This window comes from Pistacia vera, unplaced genomic scaffold (genome assembly GCF_008641045.1).
Source record: "Pistacia vera cultivar Batoury unplaced genomic scaffold, PisVer_v2 Contig507, whole genome shotgun sequence".
NCBI lineage: Eukaryota > Viridiplantae > Streptophyta > Magnoliopsida > Sapindales > Anacardiaceae > Pistacia > Pistacia vera.
This window is the reverse complement of record NW_022196343.1, coordinates 981,785-992,298: the sequence shown is the minus strand read 5'-3', so window position 1 is coordinate 992,298 and position 10,514 is coordinate 981,785. Positions and strand designations below refer to the sequence as shown.

At 35.9% G+C, this 10,514-nt stretch overlaps 1 protein-coding gene and 1 pseudogene across 2 annotated transcripts; both read left to right on the top strand.

The window, feature by feature from the left end:
- Positions 1-5,422, top strand: LOC116105921 (annotated as a pseudogene).
- Positions 5,423-5,919: 497 nt separating this feature from the next.
- LOC116105958 lies at positions 5,920-9,812 on the top strand. 2 transcript variants are annotated; one of them, XM_031392319.1, is made up of 4 exons: positions 5,920-6,168; positions 6,252-6,834; positions 7,777-7,821; positions 8,836-9,812. In XM_031392319.1, exons 2-4 carry the CDS (start codon positions 6,273-6,275, stop codon positions 9,612-9,614), a joined length of 1,386 nt encoding a protein of 461 aa, XP_031248179.1. In that variant the 5' UTR covers positions 5,920-6,168; positions 6,252-6,272; the 3' UTR covers positions 9,615-9,812. The 2 variants fall into 2 exon arrangements, with proteins under 2 accessions (XP_031248179.1, XP_031248180.1); XM_031392320.1 differs by lacking the exon at positions 7,777-7,821.
- Positions 9,813-10,514: the final 702 nt, after the last annotated feature.

The following is a 10,514-nucleotide window of genomic DNA, read 5'->3' as shown; positions in this document are numbered from 1 at the left end:
ATGTTAGTCCGGCCAGCTGAAACCAAGCCAGAGAGTCCATGCAAGAGGCCTAGAATCACGGCGCAAACTTCAAAGACAATGGATAGAGTGATGAGACAGATGCCCAGTGTAACTACTACTGGAGATGGCCCCAGGAAGAGAATTGAAGGATCTATACACTATATAAAAGGTCATGTAAGTAAGGTGTGTGAATGCCATGGCAGCTTTCTCTCCGCCGGCAGAGTTTCGAAGCACGCCGTTGGCAAGGCTGCCGAACCCCATGAAGCACATCACCGTCTATTCTGCCCTTTCAGGTTAAGGTCACAGTGGCGGCTTTGTCGCCCGTTTTAGGACCTAAACCAAGCAGAACTGATACTTTTCTCATCACCTTTGTTTTTCTTTAATCTAGATAAAGAAAACTTCCTTCTCAGAGGGAAAGTGCTTTTATTTTGCTTTATAGAACTCCTGAAGAACCATAATTGGATGATCAATGCATAGTTTTGTTTCCTTGAGCTTTTTTCTCGCTTCAAAGTCATTTAAAAAATATTGAAGAATTTATGGAAGAAAAATTTGAAATTAGTTCTTTACCGGAGAAGTATCTTCCTGGGAAACTAGAGGAGCTATCCAAACCATGAAACTCTCTCTCTCAGCTTAGCAAGATCTGAATGGTTTCTTGATCTGAATGGTTTCTTTAAGGGAATTAGTGAATTTAAAGAGGGTTTTTTCGAAGATCCGAGGATTAGTTGAACATTCATATTTTTGTCATGGGACCATAAACCAGTTCACTCTTAAATTGGTCTGAACATTTTAGTTTTTTTACGTAATCACAAACCAAGATTACTCGTAAGCTGGTTTAACATATATATTTTTGTATTCACCATAAACTAAGTAGTTTTATCGTTCTAATATACTTAATGAAAACGCTTTATTACCTTGTTACGATAACATTTATATACTTATATATGTGTACCAGTCTTAGTTTCTCAAATTTAACCTAGTTTCAGAATTCAGGTAATTACTCTATACCTAATTTAAGGAATTTCCTTTTTAATTGAACTACTTTTGTCACATCACAATGACAGATCTGAGGTCCCTTCTCCTATGCCAACGACTTCTTTCTTGGATTTATTGGAGCAACCCCATCTCAATTTTTAAACTATTTAGTTATTAACTAATCATATTAAAATTGTATCACAAATTGACGTTACAGCGACATTATCTTTTATATTAAATTAAAATGTAATGATATATTTTATAATTTCTATAGTTGACGTTCTCAACTCAATATATATCATGTTCAAAGCTTCAACCTTGTCCAATCTAAATCTAAAGAAGCCATTAATAAATTTTATCCTAAATTCAAAGTTTAAGCAAATAATTATCCACCTAATTACAGCTAATAAATATCAAATTAATTTAGTTTAATCACTTTGTGTCTCCTAACCTCCATTCAACTAAAAAAATAAATTAAAAGAAACAATAAACTGGTAGTTAGCTTCCATAAATTACACAAAGCTAGGTAGATCAACATGATAAACAAGTCTAATCATCCATTCATCGTTTACCTCCGTGATTAGACCCTCTCGCGAAGGGTGTCGTCAAATTCTTATCTTTGCGACAAAAAAATCAATTTTTTTTTTTTTGAAGTCAAAATAGCATCTTTTTTAGCATATTCGCCTTTAACACGATATTCAAGGCTTTGGTATCCGATACGTTGCGGCTTTCTTCATCATTATGATATGAAGATGGCCCGTAACCTCGGTGGAACAAACTAGAGTGGAGAAAACACTCCTGAAAGATAAGAACCAAGGGAAAGGCCATGGGTTTAGGTTTCACCAGTAAGCTTCAAAATCTTTACTTTCAAAAGTTCTAAAGATTTTTCAGTCATTTTCTTGTTTCTAGTTTGGATTTATGCTTTCTGGGATTTTCTCTCTTTGTGTTTTGATTGGATATGTTATGTTTAAACGCATTGAGGATTCTGGGTTTGCTGCTTTTTTGTATTTAATTTTGTTCGTGGCAATTCTTTATTACATTATATATGTATATGTGTGTGTGGTGGTGAATATTTTATGAGGTTTTTTATTTTGTCTGTTTTGCAGTTTGTTTTGTAGTTTGATATTGATATTAGATTTCCATGTCCCTTGGTCTTTTGTCATTTAATATTTTAGATTCTCCTCGTTGAATTTTTGGGTATTTATATGAGTTCTTGATTGAGTTTCACCCGGACCAATTGTATTTTTTGTTTAATTTTTCTATAAATCTAAATTGTTTCTGCTCTTGATCATAGTTTCCAAAGTACATTGACAGAGCATGATATGTTATGAAATGCTGAACAAACAATGGGAGAAGATCTTTGACTGCTGTATGCTTTGATGCTTTCTTCAATTCGGCAGATATCGAACGTGTCATAAGATAGGACAATGTATCATTAGATGAATGTGTATTTGTTATTTTTTGGTTTTATAAGTGATGGACTTTTTTCTGAATTGTGGTGCCGTCTTTCTATTCTAAGAATTATAGATATATTTCATAGATGTTTCTGATTGCTTATAGCAGTGAGCCGCATTTTGGTTTGTGTATCTATGCAAAGATATAGCAGGCTCTACAGTTTCTTATAACCAGGAAGCAATAAGGCTTCTTAGTGTTCCTTTGATGTTACAAAACTAGAAAAGTAATCATTTGATAACATGGGCTAAATAATGACATTGCTTTGTTGTAGATATTTTCCACTCTGAATAATGTTAAGAACTCCGTATTTTCTGTGATTATGCAGATATCTGAGGGGGTAGAATAATCATATGGGCTGCGGTTCTTATATAATCATCAATCAGTAGTCCACTTTTAGGTAGAATATAATTGATGGATTCATTTGGAATGATGGCATTGGCAGGCTTTCCCCTCTGTTCTTTCTGTTACTCGTTGTTGGGTGCACTGCAAGACCTCTATATCCACTTCCAAGTAAAATCAGTAATGGCGAGAGACAGCCTCTACAAACATCTCGACCGTATAACATTGCTCACCGAGGTTCAAATGGAGAGTTTCCTGAAGAAACTGCTGCTGCATACTTGGTATGTTTGGCATGCTCATATAATGATTTAGTGCTGTGTAATTTCTTCTCGTGTTCTACTTTCTTTTTTCCTTCTTTTGAGTGAGGGAAATAGAAGATGCCATGTAATTATAATGGAGAGCCCAAAGCACTTCTATGTTGATTAAAAACGTCATCTGTTTGTAATGTATCTATTTTAGTTACTTTTTTAATCATTTTAGATGGCTTATCAGCTAGTAGATTAGAGGTAAGAAGTATCTTGCTTCTGCCATTTGATCATGAATATATATGACTGCGTCTTGCAGAGAGCTATTGAAGAGGGCACAGACTTCATGAAACAGACTTCTTCTTCAAAAGACGGTGTTCTTATATGCAACCATGACTTACTCTTGATGACACACCACTGACATTGCGAATCACAGGAGTTTGCAATCGTAAAACAACCTATGAGGTTCAAGGGGTCAACACCACTGCTTTTTCGTTGGTATGGAATCTGTTCTTCCTACTTCCTTATCTCATACTTCTGATCCCGCCTGAATATATCATGTTGTGTTGCTGGGTATTTGACTAGTCTTAGCACATTAGCAGACGAATGGAAGTTCTTGCAGTTGTATGTGTTTGTAAAACTGTCATTGTAGTCATTCATTTTGTGTTGAACTCTATAAAAGTTGCATTGTTAAGGTTTTGATTCAAATTTCAAAATTGTTCCAACGATGCAGTTGATTTCACACTGCAAGAACTGAAGACATTAGAGTGAATCAGAGGTACAAATTCCGGGATCAACAATACAACGGTTAGTAACTCTCCCAGTTTCATTTATGTGAATTTCTTCATATTCCATATATATCCACTGGTCAAGTCAAAGTTATTTCTGTTCTAGTACATAATATAATTTGCATTAACCAAATACAGCAAGGAATATGAGTCTTTTATTGCCAATGAAGATGTGGTCTTGCCCAGATATAACACACTCCTGCTTGCACAGTACAGATATGCATAGCTGGCTGACAATGGTTTCTTTGAGTATCTTAAATATCAGTGGACGCGATAATTTCTCATGTTCTAAAGATCATCAAAAGAGGAAAGTGTCTAAATTTTTTTATCAAAAAAAACTTGTAGTATTTTAATTGGCTCTCTGGACTTTGTACTCTAGTGTAAGGATTTAGGATATAATAATTGCTTTTATGCCCTTCGCTTGACCTGTGACATCTGACATCTAGTTCAACAATTCTATGATCAATTAGTTGATTTGCATTTCCTATTTTTCATGGGCCCCAAAGTTGAAATACAAAAACTTCTCATTGTGGGTTCACAGCTTTATAATCATTAAATCCTGTTAAAAATTATATGCTATAATTGTTCCACAATATTGTACGTTTCAACTCTTTTCGAGAGTATACAAGAAATTTATTGACTTTGAGAAAAATAACGATAATTAAGTTTATTTTTTGTGTTGTTGCTCAGGAAAATTTTCGATTATTACATTGAAGAGTACATTTCAATGGCATTGGATGCGCCAAGAGTTGTTGGAATATACCCGAGATAAAAAATCCAGTATTTATCAATCAGCATGTGAGTTATTTCTCCTTCAACGTCACAAAAAACAGTTGTCCAGGCAAATATGATTGCTTTGAATTGTATTGAGTTTAAAAACATCATCTTTCTTTACTCTTTCGGTCTTCCCATCTTTTGCAAAGATATTTGTATGGATGAATACTGCTGCGTTAATTTTTAGAATTGTTTACTAGTACTAATTATAAATTGATTCCTTCAACAGGTGAAATGGCACGATGGTAAGAAATTTGAGGACAAGTTTGTGGATACACTAAGAAGTAGGGATACCACGGTTCGATTTGTCAAAGATTGGTTGAAGCAACCTGCATTTATCCAATCCTTTGCTCCAACTTCACTGTTTATGTATCAAATCTAACAGACTTGCCCAAAATCTTCTTGATTGATGATATCACCGCTCTACTGAAGACACTAAACAGGTTTGTAATAGACTACCTTACCTTCTAGAACTTATTTTGTATATAGCTATATTTTGTTTTGAATTCATGCGGAATGAGTTCCTGAAAAGGGTCGACAATATGCAATGTGATGCTTGGATCAATCCAAATTAATTTGAAGTATCTTAATTGGACGAATTTTATGATATGATCTGTTCACTTTTCATAATTGAGATACATTGGACATTTGGACTGGACCTTTTCTGTGTTCATGAACTGCAGCTTTAGATTAGACGTTTATGCTTTTGATTACTGTCTCCGTTTTATATGTCGTCTCTGTTTCATTCTGAATCATTTTAAACTGTAAATATCTGATGGAAGACTGTGCCCCTGTGATTTGCAGACTTACTGGGACATCACTTCCGATAATATTGTTATGAAATTTTAATGTAAAATTATAAACTTTAATATAGATCACTCTATACTTATAACATATTAATGAAATGAGTAATGTTAGGTTTTATAATTAATCTCACAACTTTCTTTCACAATGTCTGATTTGGTAGTTCGTCATTGATCATCTTATAAAATGTGTCTCATCTGTTTGTATGGATTTCGTTTGTTCATTTACGAGCTAACCAATTATGAACTGTCATACTAAAGATGATAAGAGAAGATTTTAGAAATTGAGTTGTAAAACTATTGACCATTGAATAAAGAATCGGAAATAACAAAAAGTTGACCTGATTTAGGACATTTTGTAAGATAATTAATTACATTTAACCCCCAAATTTTATTAAAGTTTTAAATAAACCCAAACAGTTGTAAGCAGCTACACACAGAAGAGAAACAAAGTAGTATTAAGCAGCTAGCAGTAAGTGTTCGAAGTTGGTCAAGTGGGTGATATCAAAAAGCTGTATAGTGTTCTTGCAAGTTGTGATGTCGAGATGATAATGATGATCTGTGGAAGTAACCGTACCTGGAAATTAACACTTCTCAATCTCCACTGACCTCCACGTGGCGTCTCTGAACTGTGTGTTGTCAGCCTATAAAACTCAAACCACTCAGATTCTCCATCATTTCTACTCTCTCTCTCTCTCTCTCTCTTTGCTTCTTCTTCTCCATCATGCACGCGTAGCTTCAGCTTTATAGCTTTTGGTTTTTGATTCTGCACTGCATTTTATCGCTAATCCAGTAAGTTTTTCTTGTTTTATCACCTTTTTCTTTGTTTACTTTCGGCTTTTTGAGCTTCTACATTGTCTGGTTTCTTGTGACAGAAGAGGAGAACTTAAGTTGACATGGAGGGAGACAAGGGAGTGGTAATGAAGGAAAATAAAGAACACCCCACAAATCTTTTGGAGAGGTTTTCACCTGACAAAGAAAATCCAAAGCAAAGCCAACAGTCAAATTCAGAATCTCTTCATGAACCAGACCTCAATCTTCAACTCTCTTTGGGAATTAACTTCGAGGGTGAGAACTCGCTAACAAGGTCGTCTTCAATGACTGGATTCATGACTCAGAGAAAGGACTCTAGGGAAGGTGAAAGAAGAGTTTTTTCATTGGAGAGGTCTTGTTCTCTGCCGGCTGAAAGAGAGCAACAGCAGAGGCTTATAAATATGAGGGAGTTGCAGGCAATGAGGAGAATTCAGGCGAAGAACAGGCTTCTGGAGAGGCAGAGGATAAGCAGGGAAAATAAAGAGAAAGAAAAGTCTAAAGCTTCCCTGCAGGAGCCAATGCTCCCTTTGCCTCCAGCTGAAATGGCTACTTGGGCCGCGGCTTCGCCGGCAAAGAGCCCCCCTCTATATCAAGCCATTGTTAACGTCAACCCACAAGGAGAGTTAGCAGCTCAGAGCCAAAAGGGTATAATCTCTTCTCTTTAATCTTTGTTTTGTGTTTTGTTTGTTTGTTTAGAATAATCTATCTACTTTAATTGCCCTGTTATTGATTGTGTATTGATATGTTTATTAGTTTGTTAAAAGATTTAACTTTTTAAACAAGGACTTGAAAAATTGGGATATTGGATGTTAATAAAATATTATCAGTTTACTGCATTCATGGAATATTGGAGAAAAAGAGAAATAGTACTCAAGATTGCTGTTACTGTTAGACATTAGATTTGGGGCTTGATGGTATTAACTTTATTTTAAAAAGAAAGGAGAATTGATGTCCATGATAGCTACAATGTAAATTCTTAATTGATCTTCATGGACCTGAAAGAAACCTTGCAGAGATAGGTCGGGGAGTACATTTGGGAAATTTATGTGGCATCCACATGCAAAGATATGATCTAAGAATCTTCGTTTTGTCGATTGCGAAGAGTACATACTACATCTTGATGGAATTATGTTTTGAATTCAATTACTTCGCGACAAAAACTAAGAATGAGTTTGAATCCGACAATGTCTCGACAAAAGAAGAAATGATAATACATTAGCTAAATATAGAATTTGATCTTGCTTGTGTTCCGACAAAAATGAATACTTCATAGTTTGACATGAAAATCCACAATACAAACTTTTTCCCATACGTTGCACGTTGGTTGTGTCTTATCTTCATTATGTGGGATCAAAACCTTCTGGTAGTAGTAGGCATATTAACACTAAATAGATGAAGGAGGAGCTTATAATTCTTTCAACGCCATGTTAAAATTTATTATGAATCTCTTGTGGCATATCAACTCTTTCGACAGTCCAGTTCTCAAAGTTAGGAAAAGAAGAGAATGTTTCTGAAAAAAGGTTTGTCGATATGTTTGGCATGGAGGATTTCTACTTATTTTAATGCATGTTCTGCTTACTGTTATAGGAATGTATTTCCCACTTCCGTCCCCGGCACCTGCTTCTCTTCATGGTAAGTGTCTATATGTTTGACATGCATCCATAATTGTCCCTTACATATTATTTTTCCTTTTTTGTTGTATTGTTTATCCATTCTTCCATTTCTTGGAGTTCAAAAGCATGAGCTGTATTACATCCAGTGACAGAGACAATGACATGTTAGTAGTGAAAAAAGGTGATGGAAGTAGGTCCTCTTCCTGTGCCAATACTGGTTAGGCACCCCAATTCAAAAGTTTTATTGTGGTATGGAATTACACAAAAAAGCATGGTCGGCTCTTTGACGAGCCATGGTAGACATGAATGTGGCGAAGTGGAGTCTGTTAGCATGAGGATATAGATGAGAGATTTTATTAGGATATCATTGAAGTCTATATAAGCCTGTCTATGTAGTTTATGTTCGTATGAACTTGAACCTTTGGAATTAAGGATCGCTCAACATGTTATATTAAACCAAGAGGTCCTGTATTTTGAGAACTCCTCATTTAGTTGATTAAATCACAATGCACAGCAAGACGAGTCTCTGTTTGGATCCATGAGACAAGCCATTATTTAAAGCCGAGAATGCATATAAATGGGTGTGTTACAAGTTGAATACAACTCTTGAATTCTTTTCTTTCCCAAAAGCATAATCTCTAGGATTGTAGTAATTCAGCATTAGGATATATGACCTTTTGCTGTACAAGCACCTGCATTCTCTGTAAGTACCAAATTTCTGATCTCTGGAAAAACAGCACATGATTGAAGATTTTTCTTTCTGGTTTTGAAATTACTTATTTCAACATGGAATCAATGCTCCATTAAAAAGGAATAATATTGATTTTCATATCTCATTTGCATATCGAGTATGTGGACCATAATTAGAACATGATTCTTATATCAAGAGATTCATAGCATTTGGAGCTTGGATTGTGAAGGGAGGACTCCGAAATGAGAAATTCCTCAGCTGCTGAAGCATTATTGTGTAGTTTTGACTTGCCTTTATGATTGCTCAAAGATTTTTAACTTAATTTGCACACATTTCATGCAGGACCGGAAGGTTCAGCCGCGCCTAAGCAACCAAAACTGCACAAATATCATAGAGGACTGGAAGGTTCAGCAGCATCTAAGCAACCAAAACTGCACAAATATCATACAGGACTGGAAGGTTCAGCCGCCCATAACCAACCAAAACTGCACAAATATCATATAGGAACGGAGGGTTCAGCTGCGCCTAATCAACCTAGTAGGTTCCATCTGTCCTCAGATCCAAGGAACATAGAGCCTAACCAACCTAGCAAGTTCCACCTGTCGTCGGATCCAAGGAACATAGAACCTAACCAACCTAGAAGGTTCCACCCGCCATCGGATCCAACGAACATAGAACCTAACCAACCAAGCAGGTTCTGCCCGCCGTTGGATCCAAAGAACATAGAACCTAACCAACCTAGCAGGTTCCGACCGCCATCGGATCCAAGGAACATAGAACCTGTGATCTCTCCAGGGGCAACCTCAAATAGAATGTTAGTCCGGCCAGCTGAAACCAAGCCAGAGAGTCCATGCAAGAGGCCTAGAATCACAGGCGCAAACTTCGAAGACAATGGGATAGATGTGATGAGACAGATGCCCAGTGTAACTACAACTGGAGATGGCCCCAATGGGAAGAGAATTGAAGGATTTCTATACACATATACAAAAGGTCATGTAAGTATAGTGTGTGTATGCCATGGCAGCTTTCTCTCGCCGGCAGAGTTCGTGAAGCACGCCGGTGGCAAGGACGTGCCGAACCCCATGAAGCACATCACCGTCTATTCTGCCCTTTCAGGTTAAGGTCAGCAGTGGCGGCTTTGTCGCCCGTTTTAGGACCTAAACCAAGCAGGAACTGATACTTTTCTCAGTCACCTTTGTTTTTTCTTTTAATCTAGATAAAAGAAAACTTCCTTCTCAAAAGGGAAATGTGCTTTTATTTTGCTTTATAGAACTCCTGAAAGAACCATAATTGGATGGATCAATGCATAGTTTTGTTTCCTTGAGCTATTTTTCTCGCTTCACAAGTCATTTAAAAAATATGATTGAAGAATTTAATGGAAAGAAAAATTTGAAATTAGTTCATTTACCGGAGAAGTATCTTCCTGGGAAACTAGAGGAGCTTAATCCAAACCATGAAACTCTCTCTCTCAGCTTAGCAAGATCTTGAATGGTTTCTTGATCTTGAATGGTTTCTTTGAAGGGAAATTAGTGAATTTAAAGAGGGTTTTTTCGAAGATCCGAGGATTAGTTGAACATTCATAGTTTTGTCATGGGACCATAAACCAGGTTCACTCTTAAATTGGTCTGAACATTTTTAGTTTTTTTACGTAATCACAAACCAAGATTACTCGTAAGCTGGTTTAAACATATATAATTTTGTTATTCAACCATAAACTAAGTAGTTTTATCGTTCTAATATTACTTAATGAAAACGTCTTTATTATCCTTGTTACGATAACATTTATATACTTTATATATGTGTACCAGTCTTAGTTTCTCAAATTTAACCTAGGTTTCAGAATTCAGGTAATTAACTCTATAAACTAATTTAAGGAAATTTCCTTTTTAATTGAACTACTTTTGTCACATCACAGATGACAGATCTGTGGTCCCTTCTCCTATGCCAAGTTGCCAACGACTTCTTTCTTGGATTTATTTGAGCAACCCCATCTCAATAATTTTAAACTATTTAGTTATTAA

What these genes read in the sequence shown, in the direction of transcription:
- LOC116105958 (XM_031392319.1), top strand. Translation starts at nt 6,273, where the DNA reads ATGGAGGGAGACAAGGGAGTGGTAATGAAGGAAAATAAAGAACACCCC. An exon ending in AGCAGCTCAGAGCCAAAAGG is followed by an intron (nt 6,835 to 7,776) that starts GTATAATCTCTT and finishes TTACTGTTATAG; the next exon opens with GAATGTATTTCCCACTTCCG. An exon ending in GGCACCTGCTTCTCTTCATG is followed by an intron (nt 7,822 to 8,835) that starts GTAAGTGTCTAT and finishes CATTTCATGCAG; the next exon opens with GACCGGAAGGTTCAGCCGCG.